At 47.5% G+C, this 26148-nt stretch overlaps 1 protein-coding gene across 1 annotated transcript in view; it reads right to left on the reverse strand.

Moving 5' to 3' along the window:
• The window catches only part of SVIL (supervillin), a gene marked incomplete at both ends in the record, with an annotated part of 99713 nt that overhangs the window by 44427 nt on the left and 29138 nt on the right, over positions 1-26148 (reverse strand). The window contains 10 exons of the mRNA XM_080717151.1: positions 6757-6886; positions 16099-16330; positions 17208-17784; positions 18181-18424; positions 20560-20655; positions 22103-22242; positions 22849-22910; positions 23476-23510; positions 24195-24365; positions 24738-25601. Coding sequence (XP_080573277.1) covers positions 6757-6886; positions 16099-16330; positions 17208-17784; positions 18181-18424; positions 20560-20655; positions 22103-22242; positions 22849-22910; positions 23476-23510; positions 24195-24365; positions 24738-25601 — 2551 coding nt within the window. The remainder of the gene's footprint in view (positions 1-6756; positions 6887-16098; positions 16331-17207; positions 17785-18180; positions 18425-20559; positions 20656-22102; positions 22243-22848; positions 22911-23475; positions 23511-24194; positions 24366-24737; positions 25602-26148) is intronic.

Genomic DNA, 26148 nt, shown 5'->3' on the forward strand with positions numbered 1-26148 from the left:
GAACCTGCCATGAGGCTCAGCCCGGGCACGCGCGTCCTCACCCGATTCATAGAAACAAAAGACAGGTGTTTATGGGCAGCAGGTGTAGCGGGAGCATAAGAGGAAGCGCACACAGGCTCCTACGGGGCAAAGCAGACGATTAGAAGAGAAAGAGAAGGCCTAGGAGAGCGGGCAGAGCGGGCGGGCCGGTGGGGAGACCAAGCCGGGGGTTCGCCAGCCGAGCGTTCCTGGACTCACTGCAATTTCAGCTCTTCCTCCAAAGGGGCTTCCTTGAAAGCGAGTGCTCAAGTAAACCCACCCAGCGGGCCAGGCCCGAGTCAGCTTTGTGCGGTGACTGAAGAAGGGGTTCAGGGGAGGTCACTGCCGTTTGGATAAGGTGGGAACTCGACTTTGGTGAAGTTTTGTGCAACAAAAAACCACCTTCTTTGAGATTTACATTACATGATTAAAAAGATAATTTCAGGACACAGGAGCATCTCTCCCTGCTCGGTAAAGGTAGTAACTTGCCTAGAAATAGGGAAACCCCACAGGGAAGCATCTGTGGTCAGAATGAGACGGGCGAGGTGCAACCCCGGTGGCCGTCTGGAGGGGGTGTTGGCTGCCGAGCAGGCACTGTGAGGTACGGACCCACCACCTACGTGTGGACAGGGAGAGCAGGTGTGCTGCTTCTCTAGTGACTGTTACTGTGCCTTCCAACTCTTTTCTTGTTTTTGTCCCCAGAGAAGGTCCTCTGGAGAAAGTCAGAAGAAATCAGCCAAGACTACTGAGTCACTCTCTTATTTTAGCTGACCTGGAGTAAACTTTGCTTGTTATAATACTCAACCCCCTGCCCTGTTTTTTGTTTACTGCGGATTGAACCCAGGGTATCTTATCTCTGAGCTCCACTCCCAGCCCTTTTTATTTTGTTTTGAAACAGAGTCTCACCAAGTTGCTGAGGCTGGCCTCAAACCTACGATCCTCCTGTCTCAGCCTCCCAAGGCCTGGGATTACAGGTGTTCACCATTTCCTGTCATTTTGTCTGACATTTTTCTGAACATGGGATATAAGATCTCAAAGGCAAAGGAATGTGCCCTTTTCTACCAGGAGGACAGTCTTTCCCATATGAATATGTTTACATTTCCCCAGTCAACCCCTCACTTTCACTGTGTGAAAGTGAATCCCCTCCGGTGCCCTCCTTCCCGGCTGCAAGTAATGAGCTTTGTCTCTGGGCTGTGTGTGTCTGCTCTCTGCACTCACCACAGGGCCAGCCCATGGCCTTGGGTTCCAGGAGGACCCCTGTGTTAGAGTCAGGCTTACCCAAAGCAGATTAGAAATGGCGTTATCGTCTGTAAGTCCTCCTTCTTCCTACAGGTTAAAACAAACAGGAGACATTGCAGAGGGCTGGAAGAGGGGTCCAGGTGGGGCATCACGAGTACTGTCAAGTGCTGTGTGCCCGGGTCAGTTAGAAGCATGCACGTGCTCTCAATCCAGCTGCAGGAACGTCGGGTAAACTCGTTCCCTGAAGGCGGAGGTCATCCCTCGGCCCCCGCTGCCTCCCAATCTGGCTCTCGGAAAAGACAACTCTCAACTGTGAGAGTTCCCTTACGTATATTCCTTGCATTTCAGGGCCTTGCTATGGAGATCAGAGACCAGAGACCTCGCCAGGTGGGCTATGGAAGCCTCACCTGGTACTCGGAAACAGGTGTGGGTTTCAGCGTGCAATTCTATAAGGGTTTTTATTTCCCAAAATGAGCCTCAGGCATGGGACGGTTTTCTTAACAAGAGGACCTGAGAATCACTGTGCGTGCTGTAAGGTGGAATAGTCCAAGATGGGGGCTGGGATTTAAAATAATCATTGGGTGAAAATAAAACCAAGAACTGCGATTTGGTTGTAACAGAGGCTCCTCGCAGATCTCTTCTTCTCCTCCTTCTCCTTCTTTGTTTCTGGAATTAGAGATTGGACCCAAGGGGCCTTCTGCCTCAGAGCCTCTTTTGAAACAGGGTCTCGCTAAGTTACTGAAGCTCTCACTAAGCTGCTGAGGCCGGCCTCGAACCTGCGACCTCCTGTCTCAGCCTCACTGGAGGCGCGTGCCACCGCACCCAGCCAAGTCATTCCTTTAAGACTTTGTCCCGTCTCATTGTTTCTCTCTGATGGAATGAGTTGCCCGGAAGGAGTGAGACGCAGTTCATGCTCAGGCGCACACACTCCACGCAGCGCAGACTCAGTCTACACAGCAAACGTGTCTACTGTCTAAATACAAAGGCTACAAGAAGCCAAAACGTGCACATCGTGTTAGGGCTGACCTACGCTTAACCAGGCGCGAGAAGAGACTGGCAGGGAGAGAGGAGGGGACGCGTTCTCCACAGGAGGGCAGCCCAGCCTGTGGACGGCCCGCACTTACCGAGCTCACGAACCCGGTTTATGGGGGAGTAAGGGGACAACAGACCGCTTCTAGGATCCTTATTCTCAGAGACACGACTGAAACTTTACTAAAAAAGGGACAACTTGTTGCTCCCCAAAGCCACCCATGGGCCAGAACCGCGCCGTGCTGCCGCTGAGGACCTCAAAGGAGCGCGATTCAAGGCCTTCCATTTGCTCCCCCTTGGGACACCCTTGGAGGGGAAGAAAGCAACACAGGCTCAAGGCCGCCTTCTCCATTTCTTTTATGTGGCTGTCGGGACCTTGGAGGGACCTGTGTGGCCCCGTCATGTTTGTCTTGGATGCTCTCGGCATCCAGCGCAGGGAAGGGTGCCGGCCCGCCCCGGGACAGCGTGAGCCAGGCCCCTGTCGAGAGGCCACTTCAAAAGGACTTGACCTGCCAGACCCCTGAGTTCCCACGGGGAGCAAAGAAGGCCTAAAATAGACAGCTGATCTTCACTTTCACGAGCTCGGCTCGGCCAACGTGAGGCCGGATGGCTGTGAGCCAGCCAAGGGCCTGGAGCCCTGCTCAGAGCCACGAGCCTCGTGGCCAGCTTTCTACCCAGGAGAAGTGCATGGGGAGAATTGGAGGTCTCATTCAGTCGCCAAGGCCTGCCTCGAACCTGTGATCCTCCTGTCTCGGCCTCCCAAATACTGGGATTACATGCATGGATCACCAAACTAGGCTTATATATTTTTTAAATTTTTATTTACTTATTTATTTTTTGAGGGACTAGGGATGGAACCCAGGAGCATTCTACCTCCGAGCAACACCCCCAGCCCTATTTTTTAATTCTTTATTTTGAAACAGGGTCTCACTGAGTTGCAAAGGGCCTCACTAAATAGCTAAGGCTGTTTGTGAACCACGATCCTCCTGTCTCAGCCTCCCGAAAGCTGAGATGACAAGCATGCGCCACCATGGCCGGCTTATTTTTAAAATTTTCAAACAGCATCTTGCTAAGTTGCTGAGGCTGGCCTGGGAACTGCGATCCTATTGTTTCAGCCTCGTATATTACTGGGGATACAGGTATGAGCCACTATGCCCAGCCATCATCATCGTCGTTGTTGTTGTTGTTGTTGTTGTTGTTGTTACTGGGGATTGACCCCAGGGGCATTTTGCTTCTGAGCTATACCCCCATCCCCATTTTTTAAATTTGTATTTTGAAGCAAGGTCTTGCTAGGTTGATAGGTGTCTCACTACTTGCTGAGGCTGTCCTTGAATCTGTAACCCCTCCCTAACACTGGGATTACAGGCATGTGCCACTATGCCCAGCTTGCCCGGCTATTCTTGTGCCTTTTAAAAACCTCGGGCAGTTGTGACTCATCCTCTCCCCACAGCCTCCTGGAATTTTCTGCCTCAGATGACACCTCAGGACCTCCCGAGCAGGTGGCTTACCTACTTTGCCACTGGGGGATCTACCTTGCTCTGTGCACCTTGGCTTTAGTTTTCAACTGTCTATAGTGGATGGTCAGCTCTGAAGGGAACATCTTTCAAAATGACCAACAAGTTTCCTGGCCTCGCCCGGTGGCTTCGTGTGTTGGTGACAGCTTTGCCGACGGGGCAGGTGTTAAAGGTTTGTATTATGTACATACTTATCTATTCTTTGTGGTACTGAGGATCGACCCTGAGACCCTGCTCATGCTAGGCAAGCACTCTATCAGTGAGCTACACCCCAGCCCTTTCCTTTATTTATTCATTTTTTAAAATTTTCATACAGAGCCTCACCAAGGTGCCCAGGCTGGCCTTGAACTCATGATTTTCTAGCTTTGGTCTCAGAGCTGGAATTATAGATGTGTGCCACCCTCCAGACTTAAAGTTCTCTTTGAACCAAGATTTCAATTTATTTTGTTTTTGAGTGCTGGAGATTGGACCCAGAGCCTTGCGATACTAGGCAAGCCCTCGACCACTGAGCTACACCCCAAGCCCCAAGATTCTTAGAAAAAACCGTGTGGGTCCTGGGGTAAATTATTTCAGGGACCCAATTTTCTTTTACTTAAAATATAAGTTTCACATGTACATTTTTTTTTGTATTGAAGATTAACGCCAGGGGCATTCCACCTCTCAGCTATACTCCTTCCTATTCCTTTTTTAATTTTATTTTTATATTTATTATTATTTATTTCTTTATTTACTTTTTTATTGTGGTACTGAGGATGGAACTCAGGGGTGGTCTGCCTCTGAGCTACTACAACCCCAGCCCTCTTTTTTATTCTTTATTTATTTTGAAACAGGGTCTCACTGAGTTGCAAAGGTCTCACTAAGTAGCTGAGGCTGTCTGAGAACTGTGATCCTCCTGTCTCAGCCTCTCAGATGCTGGGATTACAAATGTGTGCCACCATGCCCGGCATTGTTTTTATTTTTGAAACAGGGTCTCACTAGGTTGTTGAGAGTATCAAGCTGTTAATAAGGCTAGCCTCAAGCCTGAGATCCTTCTGTTTCAGCCTCCCAAGTACTAGGATCACAGGTATGCGTGACCTTACCCAGCTACAAGTATATTTTTAATGTACATAGTTGAGAACTTCACAAATTGCTGAGAATTAAATGTCTTGTTATTATCTTTAATATCATTTATATTGCAAACTAGAAAGTTCAAAAAAAATTTGCATCCAGTTATATTTGAGAACTGCATAGTTGGCTGAGAATTAAATATCTTTAGACATTAACTTTTTTTGTGGATTGAACCCAGGGTCATTCTACCTCCTAGCTACACCTCCAGCCTTTTTAATTTTTACTTTGAAATAGCATCTTGCTGTGTTGCTGAGACTGGCCTCAAACTTACACTCTTTCTGTCTTAGTCTTTCTGGTCCTGGGATGCGAGGCGTGCGCCACCACACCTGGCTCCGATGTTACCTTTAATGCCATATTAGTCTCAAGAGAATTCAAGCTGTCATTCCAATGTCACCGACAGAAACACAAAAATACGTAAAAATGGTGTCAGAACTCCTGAACCTCTGTTCAGTGTGCACCTTTCATTTTACGTGTCTTAACGTGTAAAGGTCATGTTTCACACACGCTCATTATCCTTCCTTTGTGCATGTGTATGTGTGGGCCTCCATTGTATATATACATGTAAACATATGTATTGTGTTTTATGTAATATATTTATTTATGTATGTAAATATTTAGATAATATAAATACATTATATTTATATACTATATTTATACATTGTTATATATTATATACGATATATATTTATATAATATAAACAGATATATAATAATTTTTTTTTTTTTACTTTTTTGCTGGTACTGAGGATTGAACCCAGGACATTCTACCTCTGAGCTCTTTTTAATTTGTTTAGGGTCTTGCCAAGTTGCTGAGGCTGGCCTCGAACTTCTGATCTTTCGATCTCAGCCTCCCAAGTATTGGGATTGTAGGCATGAGCCACCAAGCCCGGCTTGGAACTTTTTCTTCTTTTCTATTTGAAGACTTTCAGTCCTGGAGACTGGCCACTGGCCGTGGCTCGGGTGCCTCCTTCTGCCTCCGGCCAGCAAGCTCATTGCGATGAGGGGCTAGCCAGGAAGGAGGTCGCCGCCATTCTGAAAGCCTGGTCAAAGGTGACGCCTCATGGCATTTCAAATGTAATAACTCAGCACTGCCCTTGCATATGAAAGGCTTGCGAGCACTGACTGCCTGTGTGACTCGATTTACACTTGTAAACGTGTTGCTGTATGTTCTCTTTAAGAGGCAAACCTCTGCATTGGGAAGCAGGCTGGAAATGGGGAAGCCAGAGCTTGCAGACCACAGCCAGGTTCTTATATTTTTGTCCTCATGTCTTAAAGCTCTGTCTGGGAAATCCAAGCCCATGTTTTTATATGAACTTATAAGCTGTGAGTGGTGACTTAAAGGTTTTCAATTGAAAGACTTCAACCCACTGGAAAGCCAGACTTCATATAAGAGGGTTTAAACCGTGTCCATTTTAAAACTCAGGCATCGCCAGGCTGGTGGGGCACACCTGAATCCCAGGACTTGGGAGACTGAGACAGGAGGATGGCAGGTTTGAAGCCAGACTCAGCAACATAGTGAGACACTGTTTTAAAATAAAAAATAAAAAGAGCTGGGGTGTAGCTCAAAGGTAGAATGCCCCTGGATTCAATCCCTAGTACCAATACAAAATTAAATAATAAAACACAGGCACTTGCTTGCCGGGGCATCCTGGAGGTCACTGATACGGATTCTACCTCAAGACCTGACCTGTGGCTGCACGGTGGCGCCCTGCGATAGCAGCGTGGACTCTAAGGGCCAGGTGCACTGATGCCCCGCAGGAGTTAGTGAGCCTGCGCATGCGTGTCCCGGGGCGCACTTGCGAGCTGTGGCGTGGGCTCGCGGGCCTCCTCCTGCCCTGGGGCACGTTACCTTCTTCTTGAGCGACTGCTCCGCTTCCTGGGTGTGCACGCTGCTGCTGGCGGTGGCTTTGCTGTACTCCTGCTTTCTGCTCAGTCTGTTTTTCCAGTCTTCCTCTCCACTCTTCTTCAACAGTGCCAATCTACGGGGAAGAAGTCAGCCAAAGAGAAGTCAGCACCAAACTCCTAAAACAAAAGTTTATGGTTGACTGAAAAGTGGAGCTGGAATCTGATTTGCCGGATACAGGAGCCTCATCATCCCAGCCAAGGAGCAGCCTAGAGCCAGGAAGAGACAGAAGCAACCATCCCCAAGAGAAAAATGTCCTCTAGCGACCCCTTCTGGTCACGTGTCAAATAGCATTAAACCAGGGCAGCTCTGGAGTTCTTTGCACAAGATATTGCAGAAATGGGTTTAAAACCATAAAAAAACCCATAAAGACATTAAACTCTGAAATATCTTCATGTTGTACATTTCAAGTAAAGATATGTGTTTATTGTTTCTCTTTTATTCTAAACTGCCAAGACATCCTGCTGCCTCGGCATCTATGTGTTGAGACCCCCCACTCCACATAGTTAATCGGCAAAAAGCCCCGAGAAAGAGGTATCGTCTCTGGTCAAAATATCTCCCACTTTTACCCTTCATGACTATTAATGATTCCTTTTAACTTTCTACACGAATTGCTCCGGTGATGTGAAATTAGGACTATGAAATTGAGTCCGTGGAAATAAACTCTCTAATAATTTGTCTAAACGTCCTTGGCTTTGCTCAATAGTAAGGAAAAAACTGGCCAGAACTCAGACGCTGTAATAAGCATTCCAGCTCAGACCCTCACTTTATCACTAACTCAGGATTAAGCCATTAACTAGCTCAGTTCAAGGTAACCCTGTTTACCCTTGAGACCCTGCCTAGAAACTTTGGGTGTGACTTCAAAGCAATTTGACTGAATGACAGCTTAATTGCCAAAATACAATAGAGCCAAGGAGAAAGATTGTTGACCTTTACGCCCAGTAGGAGTGTCCCCGAGACAGTGAGAATGCCGCATGGCTAGAAATGAAAGTGACAAAATAAAGGACAGACGTTTTAAGTATATATGTAAGAAGGAAAGGAAATACCGTAAGAGTAAGAAAAGCATTTTTGCATGAAGAAGAGCTTATCATAAGAATGTCCCAACTGGGAAAGAAAGGAATTAGAAAGTTAGAAGCAGGTTGCAGAGGGTTTGTGATAAGGAAATGGATTATTAGAGACCAATAGGCCTTTAATAGGCTTTTTGTCTAAAAAAGAGTGTTCAGCAGTTAAGGAAATACATCTGACAACTAAATCCAAGAACTTCATGGTGTTGTTTGTGGTGTCTTATTTGCCAAACTGTGTTGTGAGTTTTTGTAAGCTTTCAGACTTCAGAAGGCAAGGCGGATGAGATCTGAGAGACGCCCATCGCATCTCCCTGGACGCCATATCTCCCCATGCTTGTCATATGGATATAGATGGAAACCTCAAAAAAGAAAGCGAAAGAAGATTCCATGAGAAGGCGTATTCTCCAAGCCCTGGGCCTTGGGCATGCCTGTATTGCCTTTGGAATTTGCCCTTGGACCTGCCCTGCGAAGAAAAGGAGTTAATCTCTTAAATGCTGGACTAATCATTTACTTTGTTTATATGTAATTCACTATTGTTTTGCTGTGATTGCCCCCCTTCCCTTTCTTTTTTCTCCTATTATTAATCTCACTGGTGAAGGGTATAAATTTTTCGGGGTTTTTGTAATAAAGTGTCATTGGCTCAAGAAGCCTTTGTCCACCTCAGATTCTTTCCCAAGCGTCGTACCTAAAAAACTTAGGGAATTCATAGAGGGGAAGGAATCACTGCAGATAAGTTTCTGCAGGACATCACCTGCTTTTTGCCCCATCTTTCTGAGGATTTGACCGGGAGCTGACAATAACGACCCAACTGAGATTAGTCGGTGACACTAAACCCTCTTTTTTTTCTTCCAAATTAACTTGGTCTTTCCAGTATCTTGATAATAAAAAATATTTTCCACAAACCTATTTTCAAAAATTATTGTCTCAACTTTCCACCAGGGAAATAAATAAACAAAAAGGAATCTAATGATCTGAGATTGTTACTAACCCACTTTAGTTCAGCCTTGGTGGGCCTGCTATAAGGCTGCTTAGAGAGGCCGACGTGATGGCACAGACCTGCGATTCCAGTCCCCGAGAGGCTGGGGTGGGGGATCGCAGGTTCAAGGCCAGTGTGTTTCAAAATAAAGCATACAAACGAAGTCTTAGGCACGTAGGTTGGACAGACATGGGGGAGATAAAAGGCAAAGAGTGGTGATCATTAGAGTCATCGGAACCAATGCTCAAACAATTTACAAATTAGAAAAGAAAAAACAGTGAGACCCTCTCCAGGCTGAGCTTGGAGAACCAGGCTGTCCACCCTCACACAGTGCCCAGCCGGCTCTGGCCAAGCTCGGTCACCGCCACGGCGTACACTGGCTCCCCTCTCCCCATCTCATGGAGAGCGGGACCGAGGGTCTCTACCAGCCCCTCCAACTAAGTTTCCTGAGTCCGTTAATGATCCAAATCGATACAGGATGAAACAGAAATATACTCTGTGATGCCAGTTTTGTGAACAAATAAAACAAAGTTTATATTACTTTAGCCAGAATTTGTGTAGCTCGGCGGTCCAGTGTGTGCTTCGCATGCGTGAGTCCTTGGGTTCAATTTCCAGCGTCCCCAAAATATCAATTTACACTAAAAAATGTACATAATCATACTTAAAGAAAAACTGGGTATTTAACCCACAGGCATTCTACCTCTGAGCTACACTCACCTCTGAGATACAGCCCTTTTTCTTTTTTATTTTGAAACAGGGGTTTGCTATGTTTCTGAAGGCCTCACCATACTGCTAAGAGAAGCCTCAAGCCTGAGATCCTCCCGCCTCAGCCTCCCAACCGCAGGTGTGCCCTATCTCACCCCACTGTTTCTAAACACACTTTATATTTTCTATTCAGTCAGTCAAATGATGGAAAGAAAAACAAGAATTCCTAAAAGAAGCCAGAGCTTCAAACTCCGGGCTCCTTTCCCTCCTTCGTCTTTTCTCCCCGTTTATTCTCTGCGCCTCTGCTGGGTGACAGCAGACCCCGGCACAGACGTGCGTTCTGCAAAAATGGTCTAAAGCGGCCTCATCCGTCTGAGGCAGAACTCAAGTTCCGATTGAGTCTTAAATTCTATTTAAATTTTTTTTTATTGGTGCATTGTATTTATGCATCTTAATGAAGTACAAGATGCTACAGGCACACCTGCACCTGACGAGTCTTCAGGCCTGCAAGTCCACACTGCTGAGGGCTCCGCGCGCACTGCTGGGGCTCATTCACATATTTTAACACAGAATCCTTATCCTTTAAATGTTCTGCTCTGCATTCCAGTCTAGCTAATGACTAATATTTGTCTCTTTTCCAATTATTTTGAATGAGCCAGTTTTATTCTAATAAGAGAAGGGGCCTCATAAAATCCAATCAGTAAAAGAGACAATTAGTATTTTGCATTCTGTAGTGGAGCGTAGCCAAGGTCTCAAAACATCAAGAAAATGCTGGGCGTGGTGGTGCACGCTTATAATCCCAGTACTTGGGAGGCTGAGGCAGGAGGATCGCAGGTTCGCAGCCAGCCTCAGCTACTTAGGCCCTCCACAACTTAGTGAGACGGTATTTCAAAATAAAGCATAATAATAAAAAAAAAGGTATGGAGGTACAGCTCAGAGGTAGAATACTCCTGGGTTCAGTCCCCAGGACTGCAAAATAAATAAATAAATAAATAAATAAATAAATAAATAAATAAGGAACAACAACAAAATCAAGAATCGAGACTTTCAACATACAAACACATCGGCCCTTTAGTATCTAAATGTAGGAGAACTCCGACCAGTCCTCCTGTGGAGGGAACGCCCATCTCACGGGGCTCTGTCTGCAAGTGTGTTCAGGACCAGCTCCCGTCTCTTACTGGTTCAGTACTGGGGATGGAACCAATTCTATCTCGGAGCTACACCCCCAGCCCTATTTTTTATTCTTTATTTTGAAATAGGGTCTCACTGAGTTGCAAAGGGCCTCAGTAAGTAGCTGAGGCTGTCCGTGAACTGTGATCCTCCTGTCTCAGCCTCCCAACTGCTGGGATTACAAGCGTGCGCCATCACGCCTGGCTTATAGCTGGTTCATCTTGACATCCAAATGGCTCATTTAAGAGAATTATGAGCATCAAATCCAACCCCTGGAGCTGGGTTCTTAAAAATAATGAGCTACAGCCGGGCATGGTGGCACACGCTTGTAATCCCTGCGCTTGGGAGGCTGAGACAGGAGGATCACACGGGTTCGGAGCCAGCCTCAGCTACTTAGTGAGGCTCTCAGCAACTTAGTGAGACCCTGTTTCCAAATAAAATATAAAAAAGGTCTGGGAGTATAGCCCGGAGGTAGAAAGCCTCTGGGTTCCACCCCAAGGACCACCAAAATAAATAAATAAATAAAAATAAAAATAATGAGCTACAGTCTGGTAGAACGCCCCTGGGCTTGACCCACAGTGCTTATAAAAATGAGCTATGACATTTAAGGACCTTTTCTAAATGAACCTCCCAAATATTTGGGGCAATCACACCTCGACCTCAATAACCCTGTGGGTTCCCCAGTGGTTATTTGAGGAATCTGAAACCGATCCAGAAAGAAACAAATTGTGGCATCTGGAGTCTCTTTACAGTCCACCTTATGTTTTGCTGACGTGCGCAGCAATCTCTAGTTGGATACTGTTACTCCCACCTGGGCAGATACACAGGTCAATGGTGTCCTCCCGCGGCAAGGCTATGGCGGGGCTGCGATTTCTGAGCTGTACACCTGCCTGGCTTTGCCACGCGAACGCGCCAGACCACCAGATACCGTGCCTTCCTCTTTCACCAGCTTCCTGTGATGTTCTCCCCATTCCTCCCAGGATGGCCGTCAAAGAAGGCCTCATTCCAAACCCCTGATATTTTGCTTCTAGATGGTCTGGCAGGGTCCTCAGGAGGGACTTTCTTTTTTTTTTTTTTTTTTGGTGGTACTGGGGTTCCTGGAAGCCCTTCTTCCTCCGGGCTACACTCCCAGACCTATTTTATATTTTTGAAACAGGGTCTCTTACGCCAGCGCGGCTGGCTTCGAACCTGCGCGATCCTCCTGTCTCCACCTCCCAAGCGCGGGGATTACAAGCGTGTGCCACCATGCCTGGCCTCAGGAGGGACTTTCAAAGTCTACAGAGCAACCTGAGTACCGTGGAAGAAACCGGGCTTCGACTGTGCACACACGGTGCTTGGATCCGGCCCTCATCTACAGGGTACAGATGGCGGACGGTTGTGTAATGTCACGCACGGAAACTCAAATGTCTTACTGCTGTCCCTTTAGACTTCCTGCTGGGAGTTCAGCGAGCTGAGGAGGGCGGGGACGTGTCCAGTGGGTTCTCTGCTCTTGCTGTCTCCCAGCCCTCCGACTCGCCGCAGGCCACCACGCACTCGAGGGGGCAGAACGTCTGGGCCGAGACATCACATAAATTCCTGCCTGCGCAGTTCAAACAGCTGTCAGCGCTTTTAACATCTGCCAAGTCTGCGTGCTATTTGTGGGGCTGTGATGTTGAGCGCTTGGGCATCTGCTTAGTGTAAGGCTGTGGGCCCAGGAGTGGTGAGGCATTAGCCTCTTAACCCCCAGGCCTGGCCCCGGGCCAACGCGGCGTGCCTTGCCAGGCCGCCTGGGAAGAGTCTGTGCCTCTGGCCGCAGCCCATGCTTTTTCAGTAGGGAATTCTGGCCTTAGAGCCCCACTTGGTTAGAACAAGGGCTTTTTGTTTTTGCTTTTTTTTTTTTTAGGCTCAAAACATTCAGGGTTGGGTCAAATATGAGACAGCCAAACATGGGCCCCCAATACTAAAGAGCTTGTTTTTTCTCTTTAGAAGCTGTCCCCCATTTCAGAGAAATGTAAGCATCCTCCAGATGTGAGAGAAACCAATGGTAATGACATGTTACTTAGACCCTGGTCTTGGCTGATGTGCAGGTGGGAGGCATTGACTAATATGTCTTTTATTATTTTTTAAATTTTATTGTTATTTTGGCACTAGGAATTGAACCCAGGGGCATTCTACCTTTGAGTCATACCCTTCCAGCTTTATTTCAAAGTGGGGTTTCACTAAGTTGCTGAAGTTGTCCTTGAACCTGAGACCCCAATGTCTCAGCCTCCCAAGTACTGAGGTTACAAGTGTGTCCTACCATGGCTGGCTATTCATGGCTGGCTATTTATTACTTATTTATGTCTTAAATGCTGGGGCTTGAATCCAGGGCTCTGTGCAGGCTAAATACAGTATCTACCACTAAACTACACCCTGCCCCTAAGAATATTCTGAATGAAAAACTGCTGTGGTTCCAAAGTGGTGACCCTCCAAAACTCATGTTGAATTTTGGTTGTTTTGTGGCAGTACTGGGGGGGGGGGCTTTAAAAGCTCTTAAGTGGGATCAATACCTTTCTCCTAGGAGTGTAAGCCTGCCCTCTTGGAACTAGATTAGTTACTGTAAAAGTGGGCTGCTATAAAGGCTGTCCCCCCCTTTAGTCTACACAGGTCAGCCTCAGCTTCCCCTCCTGACCGAAGCCAGGTAACTCGAGGCCTCAAAGGACGGACGGGACCGCACAACCTTGAACTTAAGACTTCCAGACCACGAGCCCAGTAAACCTCTTTCCTTTATAAGTTACCCAGTATCGGGCAGTCTGTTATAACAACAGAAAACGGACTCAAACAGGGACACGTTAAAGATGAGACAAAGGGGTAACCACAGCTCTATCCTATGCTCTCGGAAGCCCAGGAGCCACTAGCAGCTGAAACCTCCAGGTTAGAAGCTGGAGTTTGCTGGAGAGGCCTGGATGTAGCGTCAGGGTGTGGGAGAGTGATGGGGAAAGAGGTGGGAGGCACACGGAAACCCCAGCCAGTCCCTCTGAGGCTGGTGGGAGGAGTGGAGTGGACTCCTCGACATTCTGGGGGTCCCGCTAAGTCTTTGTGTTCCCCCATCTCCCAAAGTACCAGGGTGGTGCTGTTTCAGACTTCTCGGCTGAGTGCAGGGACTCAGGGGCACTGGTAATCATGACTGCGGAATCAGATTTCTAAAGGCCCGATGTACTTTTTAAGAGATGCCAGTGTCACCGGGCGTGGTGGCTCACACTTGTAATCCCAGTACTTGGGAGGCTGAGACAGGAGGATCACAGGTTACTAGACTACCCGGGGCTCAACTCTCAGGAACACACACACACACACACACACACACACACAAACCCCTGTGAATTCAGAGCGCTCCTTACAATTGCAAATTTGAAAGTGAATTTGAAAGAAGCTGCATAAATGATGTGTGAACTGAGAACACTAATACAGAAGGAGGGTAGACGCTTCCTAACGCTTGTGGTCTAGCGAGAACTTCTGTCCCCTGGCTACTCTCCTATCTGAGCAGACGCAGCTGCCTAACCATCTACTGAAGGTGACACAGTCTGCCACAGGCGCTGGGGACCTCGGGGTACTTGGGTCTCTGAGCTTGGGCTTTTTTTTTTTTTTTTTGGTGGTACTGGGGATGGAACCCTTCTACCTCCGGGCTATACTCCCAGACCTATTTTATTTTTTTTATTTGGAAACAGGGTCTCTTAAGCCAGCGAGACTGGCTCCGAATCTGCGCGGTTCTCCTGTCTCCGCCTCCCAAGCGCGGGGATGACAAGCGTGCCCACCGGGCTTTGGGTGTGGTCTTTGTGAAGGAGGATGGCAGGCCTAGGTGGGTCCCTCTGCTTCCCGGATCCTGAAGTCCCTCTTCCTAGCTAACGGAGGCCTCCCTCGGCCAGTGTGCATTCCAAGTGAACAGAGGTGAGCTGCAATGAGGATTAACACGCTTAACAATTTGCCAGTTGAAAAAGGCTCCCTCTGTTTACCATTTTATGAATAATGTTCAAAAACCTAAGCTTGAAAAATAGAATTTCCACTGCGATTGGAAATATTGTCTTAGGATGTTTGGAGTGGCCAGTGCTTGGCAGAGCCAGAGGAGCCGGGGGCGGGCCCCGGCCGGCAGAACCCGGACCCGCAGGGACCAGAGACGCTAACTGCACTGGAGGTCGACTCTCCTACCACTAGCACATTTTCTGTGGCTTAGCGCAACTGTTGCTAAGAGCTAACAAAGAAAATGTATCCTGGAAATAACTTAGCTCCTACTCTCTGTATCTGACCCATGTAAATATGTCCCATCAGGCCGGGCGTGGTGGCGCACGCTTGTAATCCTACATTCAGGATGTGGAGACAGGATCGCGGTTCACGGACGGCCTCAGCTACTTACTGAGGCCCTTTGCAACTCAGTGAGACCCTGTTTCAAACATAATAAAGACTAAAAAATAGGGCTGGGGGTGTAGCTCGGAGGTAGAAGGCCCCTGGGTTGCCTCCCCGGTACTGCAGTGAATAACTAAATAAATAAACATGTCTCATCAATCCTACACCCTCCTTTTGAATGAGATGAGGCTGTGGACTACTTGACAGTCAAGTCATTTCTTCACAGCTATTAACTGATATAAAATTCTAGGACTGTGGGTGCAGCTCAGAGGTAGAGCATTTTCTTTGTAGCACGTGGTCCAGGGTTCAATCTCCTCCACTGGGGGTGGGGAATCTAGATGCAGTTTAGAAAAGCCTTCCATCTGACTTCCTATAAAGTAAACAAAACTTGCACTCGAATCCCAAAGCTGAGATCCTACACATGACTTTCTCCTCATTCCACCTGTGTTGAGTTTACACGGACACTCACGAGGGGCCTGTGTGTTCAGTTCTAACCATGTGTCTCCGAAAGAGCCCAGACCTCAACTCACATCATGAGATAATCCAATAACTTAACATAAAAAAAAAAGAAATGGGGCCACAAGCAAACGAAGCAAGAAAGGTCTGTCTCTGTCTTGAGCGTGGGACTGGCATTCTGTCTGGGGCCAACACAGTTCACTCTCAAATACTGAGACGTCCTGGAATGATTCCAGGACCACAGCATCCGTATACAGCTCCGGGTTCAGGATTTAATCTCAATCTCTCTCTGTCTCTCTTTTCTTTGGTAATGAATCCTGGGGCATTCTTCCCTCAAGATACACCCTCAGCCCTTTTTAGTTTTTATTTTGAAACACAGTATTGCCAAGTTGCTGAGGCTGACCTTGAACGTGACATCCTCCTATCTTAGCCTCTCAAGCGCTGGTCTGCTCCGTGCCTGGCTAGGATTTCACCTCTTGCTCTGCTACCCAGATCTTTTTCTCTACCGAGTCACAAGCTCCTCCCCAATGCAATGGCTTCCCAACCAGTAGATCTCATTACCTTTCCTTAATGGACATGGTTTTGCTGGGCGAATCCAGTGCCCCCTCCCCTGCTGGCGCTCTGATCTCTCCAGAGGCAAACATGGCGCACGGGCTCTTATAGAACTTCTCCTGGAGCTGCTCTGAAGAATCCTGCTGCTTCCGGGACACTGGCGTTACTGTTTGAACCATGGTTTTCCCGGCAGCTGCTTCTGCCTGCTCGGAAGTAGAAGTGGGCTCCGAGAGCTCGGTGGCTGTGAAGAAAAGCAGCGACATCAGCACCCCTCCTCCAGTGGGCGTCCCCCCGTCCCTCCCTCCGCTGCTCCTGGCCCTGGAGTTCCACTCGAAGGCACGTGGCGGTCCCTCTGTGCTCTGTGGGGAAATCCAACTTCCCAGCGGCTTGCTGCCCCACGCAGCAAACCTCCTTGTGACCATCTCTCCCTGAGCACCAGGCATAGGATGCAGCTTCCACGTTACCCTGCAGGATGTTTGTTTCCCCTAAACAATACTTTTTACATTTCCAATATGCTATCCTTGAAAGCCCAAGCCTTATTGTAACTTAGCCGGCATCACTGGACACAAACCTTGAAAGAGGATTAGGGCCCCACACGCAGAGCTTAGGCGTCTGCAAAGAGAGAGTGTGGAAAGAGCTTCCGGTCAGAAGCTGCCCTCTACTCCCTCAGCCCCGGGCTTTGGGGCCATCGGCTTACTAAGGGGTTAGCAGAGCTCAGCACCAGAGCCCTCCAGGTTCCAGTTAGGAAAGGAGGCGGCTTCCGGCTGTGCGGACTGTGAATCCTGGCAGGTTTCCAAGCAGTATCAGACCTGCTGTCACTGAGGAGTCAGAAGACTGTCATCTGAGTTAATGTCACCAAAATCACCAGGAACGCTCACCCAGGTGTGCAGAAGGGTTCTAGTCATTACACTGCTGAAAACCGGCCGAGTGCACTGGACAGGTCGGGTTCAAGGGGCCGTTAGGGCCGAGGGGAGAAAGCCATTCACACTGGACTTTTGATCCAGACTTAGTTACAAACTGCTCTTATGATTTCATTACAAGGGTCACAAACACAGGAGAAAACTCAAGCGGGGACTGGAAGCCCTGTTGCTGGAGAACCTTTAGGGCTGGTGCTTTACCTCTGAGAGAAAACCTCCTTGTTGTGACATTCTCCAAGTCCAGCTTCTCTTCCAAGGGCTGCGTGGCCTTCCAATCCAGGTCTCCCTGCATGCTGCGTTTAGCAGTAGAAATTTCCTTGGGGTCCTCACCAAGGTGGGTGCCCAGAGGATGAGCCAGTTCCAGGCTCTCTCTTCTTGGAAGAGCGTATTTAGGTTCCTTGTGGCCTTCTGCTTCTCTGGTTCTGCTTAGGATGAGACCGGGCGGCTCTGCTTTCTCAAAGGACCCATACTTCTTACCACCACCGTCCGCGACGGCTAAAGCTCTCTTGTTCTCTGTCTCCCCGGCCTCTCTCGGCAGCCCTGTGCTTCCGCCAGCCTCGGCCGAAGGCTGCCAGGTGTGGGGTTTCAGGATGCTTCGAATTGGAGAGTCTGGATTTTCTACCGGAGATGGAAACTTAGAGTCGGTGGTTCCTGAACCGTCCTCAACAGATGGCTTTGTCCGCAGATCCCCGGCGTACATGGGAGTGGCCGTGGGGGCCACGGTGGACATGGACGTGTTCACGGCAGGTGAGAAAGGAATGAGCTTACCGCTTTGCACCTGGGAAGACACAGAAAGTCGGAACCGGTGGAAAAAAAAATACCATCTATGTAAAGCTTGGCTTTTGGACAGACCCAGACTGAAGTAGGACATTTGGTCCAGTGTCCCAGGTACGCCAGGGGAAACCCGTCATGCATTTCCAACCACCTTCTGGGGGAAGGAGTTCATGCCTGCTATTTTTTCTCTCCCAAATGGACTCATTCCAGGTGAACTTGCAGGCAAATTATGAGAGCGAGGAGAGAAACCTACCTGGCAGCGTTATCTTTCTTTGAAAATGATTACCAAGCCCCCTGTGGGTAGCACTGCTTGCCCTTAATTCTACCTGCCGCCCAAGACTACACCGCGCAGCTGCCTTCTGAGGACACAGGCACCTCCCGCATCGCAACGGGGACCCACCTGCTCCACCTCTCCGAGCGTGACCGGCTGGGTCTGATAGCGCGCAGCCATTCTTCTCTGTCTTATGTCTATTCTGTTTCGGGTAGAAATCGCTTTGGAGACCGGCTGCGACAATTTGTTAAACAAGGCCAACTTCTCTGCTAGACTCAGAGTGGAGGAATCAGGTTCTCCTGGTTCGGCAGAATCTTTGCCCTCGTTTGCCAGGTCCCTGGCTAGAGCTTTTTGGTGAGCAGATGCCTGTAATCTGGAAGCAGAGGCGTGGCCAGTCAGCAGTGCAGGTAAAAGCGAGCCAAAGCCCACCGCTCATTGTTCTGTGTGAACTTTCTTCCAAGTGTTGCTGGGTTTTGCAAAGGGCTTATTTTTCTCTGCATACGTTTAGGACGGGGGCAGGCAATTGCTTAGCTGTGAGACGAGACAGGGAATAGCAGAGCAGACCTGGGATGCTAGGGTTAGCAATTCTACAGCAAGCACTTTTTAATCTGGGTTACTTCTAAGAGGTAAGTTTCCTATTTAAGGAACTGAAGTCAGCTTGAGTATACTTCATGTAGAGAGAGACGGTGCATCATGTATATTATTATCGGTGAGGCTAAAGGGTATCGGAAAGCGCTCTCTAGCGCGGAGTTAGACATCCTAGGAAGATGTGGTTCATTTTAAAGAATTGGAGGAAATATGGTCATCTGTCAACAACATAATCTGCAAGACAGGTTTTTTATTGAGTTTGCCAAACCAAAAACCTTTTATTTTCCTTCTGGTACTAGAGATTACATCTAGGGTCTTTCTACCTCTGAGCTACATTTCTAGCCTTTTTCTTTTCTTTCTTTCTTTCTTTTTTTTAAAACAAGTCTTCCTAGGTTGTTGAGAGCCTCACTAAGTGGCTGAGACTGTCCTTGAAACTGTGATCCTCCTGTCTCTCAGCCTCTCAATTCCTGGGATTACAGGCATGACCACCAGGCCCGGCTCCAAGAGATTTCTTTTTAAAGATTCTTTCATATGTTTCTACCAGTGTTTTGAAAGTATTTAAACAGAATTCCCAGTGACATGCAAGTGAAGACTTCAGGTGACATAAATCTCCCCAACTAACCCTGGGGGATAGCTTAATGGTAGAGTCCTTTTTTTTTTTTTTCTGGTGGGGGAGGTACTGGGGATTGTAGTCAGGGGCATTCTGCTTCAAGCTACACCCTCAGCACTTAAAACATTTTTTTTAAAACGGGGTGTCTTGAAGTTGCCCAAACTGGCCACAAACCTACGATCCTTGTGCCTTAGCCTCCTAAGTAGTGGAATTACAGGCTTTTGTCACCATGCCAGCTCAGTGGTAGAACCCTTGTCTAGCATGTGCAAAACCCTGGGTTCAATTTCCAGCACCATACTCATACATAACATAATACAAATCCCCAAATTTCCAGCTAGAAGGGAAGGAGGCTTCCAGCTTACATGGTCACTGTGAATCTTGAAAGTTTCCAAGACTGTGTTTTCTTTCTACCACTAGCAAATCTCAGTCTCAAGTCTAATGAGAAGCCGTCGGCCTCTACTCTGGTAATGGTGGAGCCTGGCTGCCCAGGACCAAAGAGCCATCTTTGTGTCTGTGTGTGGTAGGGTGTGAGAGAGGCCGCCTGGCCTCGGTGCTTCCTCAAGGCCCGCACCCTACACTGGGTGAAGGAGCCACTTCCCGAGGGCCCCTGCTCCTGGGTAAAGCCAGGTTACCCCTGCACTATCATTTTACTTCTTTTAATCTTATTTTTAGCCTTTCTGGTTTGGCCTATAACAGTAAAACAAAAGGGATATTTACATGGTTTAAGGGCATAATTTCAAAACACTGCAATTTAAAACATAGCAGTAAAAACATCTGTGATCAGACACCATCAATTATTTTCTCAATCCTAAAATACAAGGGCACTGTCTCTCTCTCTCTCTAAGTTAAAAACAGGGAGGATTATTTTTAACATGTATTCGTGTCTATGTACACTTTAGGGAAAACCTGGGTCTTAACAGAACCTCCACGGCTGTGTTAGCACTCCATTTGTTACTCCATTTTGAGTCATCTGTAAGTGCTAAACAGCTTAGATTAAAAGTGACATTTTTTAAAAGAGAAATGACTGTTATTATGAAAAACAGAAAACAAAACAAATGGGTAAGTGAGTTAGCGTGATCCTGGTGCCCGCCGGGGACATAAAGACACGGGTGGATGATGTGTTTTCTCATGCAGGCCTACGTGGAGTCACCAGTACCTCGTGCTAGGACAAAACAAAACGCCACACACTCCGGGACACATCACTTGCGAGGACACGTTTGTCAGACAAGTGACAGGCATTCAAGGCTTTGAGTCGCCCGCCGCCCAGCACCTCCGCGCCGGGTCCCGCATGCAGTCACTGCTGTCGGTACCTGGCGGGTGGCCCGGTACTCCTAGCTACAGTGGGACTAGGAAGTCTCGCCAGGACAGGGTGGGTGGCCACGGGGCACGAGGCGGGGGTAGGTTCACTTGACAAGCAATTGCCCAAGAAGGAACATTCATAAGGAGAGAGAAGAAGAGACGCATTAAAGGAAGCATGGTTTTAAATTCAGAAACGTTAAGCGTTATTTTTGCTAATCGCTTTACGAGAAATTAAAGAACCCCCAAAGCAGTGACCGATTTAGGAAATAAGAGACAGGGGCTGCCTGAAGTAAGCGGAATGGACATAGGCTCGGAGAAGATTCATCTTTAGAATGCACTTCTTTTAAAAAGCAATAAAAAAAAGCTAATATTATCTATCAGTAAGTCAGTGAATGACAGCCGCGGTCTTGAATGTTGTCTCAGCCCGGCGTGGTGGCGCACGCTTGTCATCCCAGCATTCGGGAGGCCGAGACAGGAGGATCGCGGTTGGAGCCTCAGCTACTACTTAGTGAGGCCCTTTGCAACTCAGTGAGACCCTATTTCAAAATAAAGAATAAAAAAAATAAAGAATAAAAAAAAATAGGGCTGGGGGTGTTGCTTAGAGGTAAAATGCCCCTGGGTTCCATCCCCAGTGCTGGAAAAAAAAAAAAAAAAGAATGTTGTTCTCAACCTAGTTTTTAGTTTTAAAAAGAATTAGTGTCCACATAACATCTCTAAGCACACATCGTAGATTCACTGAGACTTACAAAGTGGTCATTTTCCCCTGTATATGCTCTCTTGCTTTCAGGGGTTTTTGTTTATTTTATACCAACAACTAAAAAAAAAATGTATTTAAACAAACTGATGAGGCCTTGTTGACTGTCAATACTCACAAAAACTATTTTAAAAAAACCTAAGAAACATTTTCACTTGATTGAAGCCATTATCTCTGGGTGACTTATTTTGAGAAATTACTTTTGAAATACTGGAATGTACTGTTCAAAACTGAGGTCCTGTACTTTATAAGGTCATCAAACTTCTGATCAATTCTTAAGCAGTATGGATTGATTACTTAAATATAAATTGAACCCTTATCCTTTAGAGAGAGGTACTGAAATATTTATGGACCAAATGATGTCTGGAGTTTGCCTGAAAATCATGAAGGAGGAAGAGGAGGCTGATGGAGAAACAGGTGGAACCGGCCAGGTTCACGGTCACGGCTGATTGAAGCTGGGGGTTCATTTTATTGGACCTCCTTTCCTGCTTCATGTTTTTAATCATAAAAGAGAGAAAAACCCCAAAATTCATGGGTGAAAACAATTAAGCAAAATGGATAACACATGTCATTTCAAAGCTTAAAGAGACAGTAAAACAAAAAAAATCTCAAAATACTAATTTCTCTGTGGCATCTAGTTAAATTTTCTTCATAGCACTTCATTCTATTTAAAATTCTTTAAATATGTATTATATTTTTATTATATACATATGTATATATCTTTATGATATTATATTTAAATATGTATATTTTTAAGAACACATTACTGCCAAGGCCAGGAACTCCCCCAGGAGACTCACGTGGCAGCGATGACCACCTCCTGCGTGGTCACGGGCTGGGTGTGGGACCTGTCCTGCAGCCGGCGCAGCCTCTGCTCCACGGCTGCATTTCTCGGGCGTCTCTTTGGGACGTTTTGTTCATCGAAGGATTTCTCCATCTCCTAAGAAGAGAAACACCGTGGATTCTTCCTGAACTCAAGGAAACCAGTATAGCAGAAGGCTTCTACTCTGTTCTCCTATAGGACCCAGGGGAGAGGATACCAAAGAGACCCCTGTACCACCATAGTGGACACTTCAGGCTGGGACAGCAGGGTGGAGAGAAAGGCCACGCCATGTGCTATAGGTTGGATCTGGACTGTTCCCCAGAGGCCCATGTGTGAAAGGCCGGGTCCCCAGCTTGACCCTAGTGGGAGGTGGTGGGACCTTTAAGAGGCGGGGCCTAGTGGGAAGAGCTTAGGTCTTTGTTGCTATGAGCTCTCAGAGGACTGTGGGACCCAGGTCTCTTCTTCCCCACATGCTCCTGCAGTGTGCAGCGGCTTCACCACAAGGCTCCAAGCAACAGGCCAACTGATCACAGGCTGGCACCCTCGAAACTATAAGTGAAAATGGACCTTTCCTCTTTTTAAGTTCATTACCTCAGGCACTTTGTTGCAGTAATGAGAAGCTGACAAGCATACCAAGGAAGAGCTTGAGCAGAGGAGGAGGGGCTCTGGGATTCTCCCTCCACAGAGCGAGGGTTTCTGAGCAAGCCCTCACGCACACCTTACCCTGAAAAGCAGTCTCTTGGCAGCGACACTCAACTTGGCTCGCTCGTCCACCTTTCCCTCATCTGTAAAGGGCCACGAAATGAGAACTGTAGATCTTTATAAAGTGTTAGTATTGTCTTGTCACATTCTCTAAGATTGACCTGGAAATCTCTTGAATACAAGAATAGGTAAAAATCCCAAAGTAACAACTGGGATTCTTCTCTTTTTGGGAAGACCCCATTTTATCTTTTCAGTGAAAAGGGACTAATTCTCATTACAGTTCAAACAAAATCAAATCATGTCTAGATGGTGATTTCTACTACAATACTGAACCAATGTAGAGTCAAGAATAGATTTTTGTGAGTCACTTAGGGTTGTAGAGTGGTAGTAACAAGAAAAACCTGCTTATTTGGTTCAAGTCAGTGCTTTTTACACTGTTATCTTCCGTATTCTCTTAACTCCCATAAAAAATAAGGGAAGGATCATTAGAAACTTTGCAATTAGCTTTTTTTATATTCGCAGAAATAAAAACTTGCGGAAAAGTAAGAAACCCATAGGTTCTATAATTTTATTTTCTCAAAATGCCAAAAATCACTTTATTTAACCTAGATGAGAGGAAAAGGAAGAGAAAGGAAAACAGATACTTGCCCTCCACAGTTGGCATTTCTGAACTTGAAGTGTACCTAGGAGAGACATTAGCAGATGAGAACAAAAAATTAGTGGCGGAAATTGAAGAGCCAGGTAAAATAACATCACATTCAAGTAAAAATAAAGACGCGATTGAATTCTCCTCGATAAGTTCACCCCGCGGCGACATTAGCTGCGGACCTACACCTACAGCTCTTAACGGACACTGTGGTGTGCGTGATACGCGATTCCAGCCAAGTGCACATTTTGTAGAAAAAACAGAACCGAGAGCAAGTTATTAACCAGGACCGATGGTGGACTTTTGACGGTCCTTTTCATTTCTATACAATAAGTAGCATATGAAAATAGAATATAGAAACTTAAATACGGGAGCCTCTCATTTAAATGAATATAAATTTCTTGTGCTATCTAGATAGAAAATCCAGTGAATTACTCACTTAGCATTCTAATTAAACAAGGGAAAAATTATAAACACGGAATAAAGAAATGTTTCTTACTTCTTACCAGAGAATGCAATTTAAAATAGAACTGTGATACAGCTGGAAAGGTCAGCATTCTTTAAAATATATTTAAATAGGCCAAATAAATCCCCCTGATAGATTGCATGAACCAGGAAATGGCCAGTGTTCTCTCTATGAACAGCATCAGGGCCATCAGACTGGTGAAGTCTCCAGTCATGTATTTTGCTTCTGAGGCTGCGGAACCACACACGGGCCTACCTATCCGATTCCTTTCGTTCCGCTGAGGTTATAGGTTGAGTTCTAAACCTCTCTGAAGTTTTTCTACTTTCACCAGGAGAAAAATAGCGTCTGGGCTTCCGGGACCCTCTGCCCCCTTCCGTACCGGTGGGCAAGCCAACTCCTTCTGTCGACCTTTCAACCCGGGATTGGCTTTTAGGATCGGAGGGCAGAAAGCAGACAGAAGGGAGATGGGGAGACAGAGAAAGAGAATAAAGCAAAGGTTTAGGCATCTCAGTGAGCCCAGGCACGGATGGCTACACCCCTCTGCATGCCTCTCCCATGCACGGACGGACGGACGGACGGATGGAGGCGGGACTTCCCAGCCACCCATCCTCCAACGCCCCGTTAGTAGACAGAAGCAGAAAGGTAGTTCGTGAGCCATTTCTCCTACAGTCTGCCCTGCACACGTGTGTAAGCTAAGCTAACACCAACGATCGCAGGACACCACACACGCTGAAAGTGAGTCATTTTGCCAGGGACGTGCAGATCACACATCGAGAGGACGCCGGACACATCACCTACAGCTCGGGTTTCTTGCTGGCTCTGGCAGACTCCAGAAAGACACTTCGGAGCTGAGCGACAGAAACCTTGGTGTCCAGCATGCCAGCGTCTGCACTGGGCCCCTCGGCACTGGCCCGCCGTGGCTCCAGCTCCGGGTCCTTATATGCCAAGGTCTGGAGCTGAGGGGGACCCGTGTAATCTGACAGCGAGCGCGTGCGGACCTTGTGCTTCCGGGGCGATCCCCCTCTCTTGTGGCTGGTCACGGCGGCATCTTGGGAGGCGGGTTCGCTCTGAACATAGAAAACCATTTCGCTCCGGCCCACTCTCTCGGCGGGCTGGTGCTGGGCCTGAGGTTCCCGAGCAGTTTCTACAGTGACGGCGGCGCTCACTGGTTTCCCCGAGTCTTCCTTCCCAGGGGGGTCCCCATGGCTTCTCGGATGCCCATTCTCCTCCAGGGCCAAGAGCATCTTCTGGCTTTTCCCCAGCGCTTCAGGGAAGAGCGCATCTCCTTCTGCTTTCGATTCACAGATATGGAGGACGGGGGCATCCCTTCTCTCACCTTCTAGAACCTTCAAGGTGGGAGGCTTTACGACACTGGGGATGGCTGATCCATCCCAGCTGCACTCAGACACACTTTCTGGGGTGTCCGCGGTCATCAGCTTGGCAGTGTGCCCAGGATCTGCTGGCTGGACGTAGCCCCGACTGGGCTGCCGCATGGAGCTCACCGCTTTGCTGGCGACCCTATCAAAGGCTGAATTTTCAGACTGAAAGGACAGGTAGTGGACGGACACGGGCTGTGGTCTCCGCGCAGGGAAGGGCTCTGGGGCGAGCTCGGGGCTGCTGCGAGCACTCTCCTCTCTCACCAGCTTTTCTCTAACTTTAACTCTTGAAGAAAGAGACAGGATTTCAGTGGCTGTGTACAGTAACTGCGCAACAGGAAGGGCCCACGCTTGGATCTCAGATCACCGGGGAGTAGAAACTAACTCAGAGAAAACAGCTTGCAGAAGGCACATGGTTTAATACAGAAACCCAGGATCTGCCAGTGAAAGGGGTCTAAGTTTCTAGATTTTCACACCTATTTCAGAGTGGTGCAGAATGAACCCCATTCCCTACAACACTGAGAGGGGTCACAGGGTGTCCTGGGGATCCTCTGAGCTAAAATACATAGAAGTCCCAGAAAAACTCAATAATCTACACCTTCAGTATACATTAGGAAACTCTGAGGCTGGTGCCTTGAATTGGTAGGCTTTCTGCCTGTACAGGCTCGGTATGTGGATAGGAGGAGGGTCAGTAGGGCAGGGAGATGTTTTCAGGGAAATATGCATCTAGTGGCCAAACAAAATTTCATTGTCTCCTGGAAATATAAGGACATTGTGATTATTTATGCTTTGTACTGAGCTCAAGATGGGATAGGCACCTGTCTGTTATTCAG

Source organism: Muscardinus avellanarius, assembly GCF_963383645.1.
Source record: "Muscardinus avellanarius genome assembly, chromosome: 20".
NCBI classification, from domain to species: Eukaryota; Metazoa; Chordata; class Mammalia; order Rodentia; family Gliridae; genus Muscardinus; species Muscardinus avellanarius.